General features: G+C 66.1%; 1 protein-coding gene across 1 annotated transcript in view; it reads left to right on the top strand.

The window, feature by feature from the left end:
- Positions 1-3226, top strand: part of ENTHD2 (ENTH domain containing 2) — a 19168-nt gene that overhangs the window by 11536 nt on the left and 4406 nt on the right. The window contains 4 exon segments of the mRNA XM_011993065.1: positions 1008-1075; positions 1281-1359; positions 1494-1565; positions 2960-3196. Coding sequence (XP_011848455.1) covers positions 1008-1075; positions 1281-1359; positions 1494-1565; positions 2960-3196 — 456 coding nt within the window.

Here is a 3226-nt window from a genome sequence, read left to right as displayed (position 1 = left end):
AAGCTGGCGTCTTCCCGGCCGGAGGAGGGTTGTCTCGGGCTGGCATGTCTCTGGTCGGGGAGGAGTTTGGAGTGTTTCTGGTTGGAGATGTTATTTGTAGTTTATGGTTGTGCTGACTTTAGCCATTAGGCTGATGCCTTTTGGATTTAGGTGGTTTTTGGTTAAGGTGAACTTTAGAATGAGGGGCTTGTCCAAGACGGTGATGCTCCTGCTCTGTCACAGAGGAGGGCCAGCGCGAGGTTGCAGGCGGGTGCCCTGGGCTCCTGCGGGAAGATGGCAGCTGCAGGGGATCAGTTTATCCAGCCACTGACTCAGCTTGCGGCTGCCACCCTGGGCCCAGGGACAGCCAGGGGCGTCGTCTGCGAATCACAGGGCCAGCCTGCCAGGGTGGCGACAGGCAGCCAAGGGGCGCGAGTGGATTCATCTGTGACTGAGGCTCTCCAGGGGTTCTCAGAGGTGCGGCTGTCAGCATGAGCCCTGAAAGGATGCCTCGGCTCCAGGTGCAGGCTCAGGAGGCTCTGGGGCTGGAAGATTTAAGGACAGAAGTCCCAGTTCACCGTGAGAGGAACTCTCAGGGCAGGGGAGCCCGAGGCGGCTGAGACTGAGGATAGGTGGGTCCAGGCGGAGCTTTCAGGCTGTGATAAGAAGGCTGGTGTCTCCCTCCAGGCCCCGGCAGCCTCCGAGGGGTCCCTGGTACACCTGGGGCAGGGAGAGTGGGCTGCGGGGAGGCCGCACCAGCTCAGGCACCAGGGGTTGCCAGCCCTGGGGGAGGCGAGGTGGTTGCGTGGAGAGAGAGTCGCCTCTGTGGGGCATGGGTGGGGGGAGCTGAGGGTCTGCTCTGGTGTGGCCTCTGCGGGGTCCTGGAGGAAGGCGTGCCAGTGGCCGTGACAGAAGGGCCCGGGTGGCAGGAACTTGCCACCCTGGAGTGGGCCCAGTTCACCATGGTCTGCAGGGAGCAGCGGTGCCAGGCTCAGCCCTGCCCCCCACTTGCCTTTTATGTTCTGCAGCTTTTGCGGGGCCCCCAGATCCTCTGCACGGGAACAGCTTGTACCAGAAGGTTCGGGCGGCCGCGCAGGTGAGCCCAGGAGCAGTGTCGCTCTGCGGGGTGCCCTTCCTCCTGTAGAGGGCAGGACTGGGGCCAGGATGTCAGCTGGGGGGTTTGCAGTTCCCCTGCCCGGGACCCCTGCCTCTGGGGGACAGAACACAGCTGATACGAGTGGCAGGGCGAGTACAGGAGGCCCCGGCATGAGGACGCTGAGGGCCTCCGCCTCCCCATGTAGGACTTGGGGAGCACCCTGTTCTCGGACACCGTGTTGCCACTGGCTCCCTCCCAGCCTCTGGGGAACCCGCCTGCCACAGGTAGGTGACTGAGGGGACCGTGTCCAGTCCCGGCACCGGGTTTCTGCCTCCCTGAGTGTCCTCGGCGTCTGTGCCACCCATGGGCAGGGCCGACGGTGGGGGCTGACTTGCCGCTGACAGAGGACCCTCTGCAGGCATGGGCTCCCAGGCCAGGCCGCACAGCACCCTCCAGGGTTTCGGCTACAGCAAGGAACATGGCCGCACGGGTGAGTGGGAAGGGCCTGCATGGGGCCCGGCATCTCAGGGTACAGGAATGAGGAGGGCGGTGGGGGCCGGACCATGCTGCCCCACCTGGTAGCTGCTGCCCCCCGTCCCCTCCCCTACACGGCCTCAGCCCTTCCTGGGGCTGTCCCCACTGCTGCCGTGGGGGTGGGGCAGGTGTGGCCAGGGCTGCTTTATGGACAGGCGAGAGAAACCAGGCCCAGCAAGAAGTCAGGGCTGGGCCCCATGGCAGGGGGAGTCCCACTCCGAGAGGGGCTGAGGGCTGTCCCCTGGCTATAGTGTGAGTGACTCGGGCAGTCCCGTGTGGGGCTGTTACAAGCTGGGGCAGTGCCAGTGGACAACTACTCGTTAGTGCCAGAAGAACCACAGGTGGCACCACGGCCTGCAGCTGGGACCCAGCCCCCAGCCCAGCTGTGCCCTGCTGCCAGGCCCCGGGCGGTGTCTCGCCGCTCACCGTTAGGCTGTGTCACACTGTCCTGCACGCAGCCCGGGGCTCCTGCTGACACTTTGGTGTGGGGGCACCTTCTACAGGGAGCTCACACGGGAAAGGCCGGCCCCTCCCCAGCCCTGGACACACCTCCCTGAGCCAAGGCCGAGCCCAAGCCCCTTAGGACACCCTCACCCCCAGAGGACAGAGCAGAGGGACGGAGGCATAACTGCTGTGAGCTGGGTGTCCAGGCCACTGGGCGTGGGAATGCCAAAGTGGAGTCCACCGGGAGCTTCCAGAGGGCCTGGGGTCCACCCGGAGGCCTCCCTCCCTGCAGCGTGTACCCCGACCTCCCCAAGCCTGAGCAGGGAGCCCATGCGGGCAGCCCGCTCCCAGAGAACGCGGGTGGGGGCCGCACCGGGCGGCCGTCCCATCTCCCTCTCCTCAGGTGCAGGCTCGGCAGGCGAAGCCTTCCTCTCCACCATCCAGAAGGCCGCGGAGGTGGTGGCCAGCGCCATGCGCCCCGGGCCCGAGAGTCCCAGTACCCAGAGGCTCCTGCCGCGGGGTGACACCTACCAGCCTGCCACGATGCCTTCAGCCAGCCACGGTCCCCCAACCCTGGGGAACCCACTCCCCGGGGCTATTCCAGGTCCCCGAGGTATCGAGGCGAGGGCTCCTCCCCTTGGGGTCTGGGTCACTCCTTCCTGTCACCGCTGGGGCTTAGCAGCCATGGAGGCAAATCCCAGGGCCTCCCGCACAGCAGGAGGGGACGGGACCTGAGGTGGAAGCAGATGCCCACTGGGGCTGGTGTTTGCTGAAGCTGGAGCCAAGGTGGCCACCCATCCTCAGCTCAGGACTCAGTCCCCAAGGCCTTGGTCCAGGGCCCCGGGAGGTGGGCATGGGGCTGGCCTGAAGCCCTGGGGATCTCACTGGCCATCCTGTTTCCTCCAGCCGTGAGGCATCAGCCTGGGCAGGCCGGAGGGGGCTGGGACGAGCTGGACAGCAGCCCCAGCTCTCAGAATTCCTCCCAGAACAGTGACCTGAGCAGGGTCTCAGACTCGGGCAGTCATTCTGGCAGCGACAGCCATTCAGGGGCCAGCCGGGAGCCGGGCGACCTGGCAGAAAGGTGAGTGGGAGCTGCTGGGTATGCGGGAGTGGTCTCGGAGCCACCACACCACCCCCTTCCCAGCACGGCTCCTGCTCTCCAGGTTCTCCCCA

The sequence above is a fragment of the Mandrillus leucophaeus genome, unplaced genomic scaffold (genome assembly GCF_000951045.1).
Source record: "Mandrillus leucophaeus isolate KB7577 unplaced genomic scaffold, Mleu.le_1.0 Scaffold1, whole genome shotgun sequence".
Taxonomy (NCBI): domain Eukaryota; kingdom Metazoa; phylum Chordata; class Mammalia; order Primates; family Cercopithecidae; genus Mandrillus; species Mandrillus leucophaeus.
Note: the sequence above shows the minus strand (reverse complement) of the source record. Positions and strands in the feature narration are given on the sequence as shown.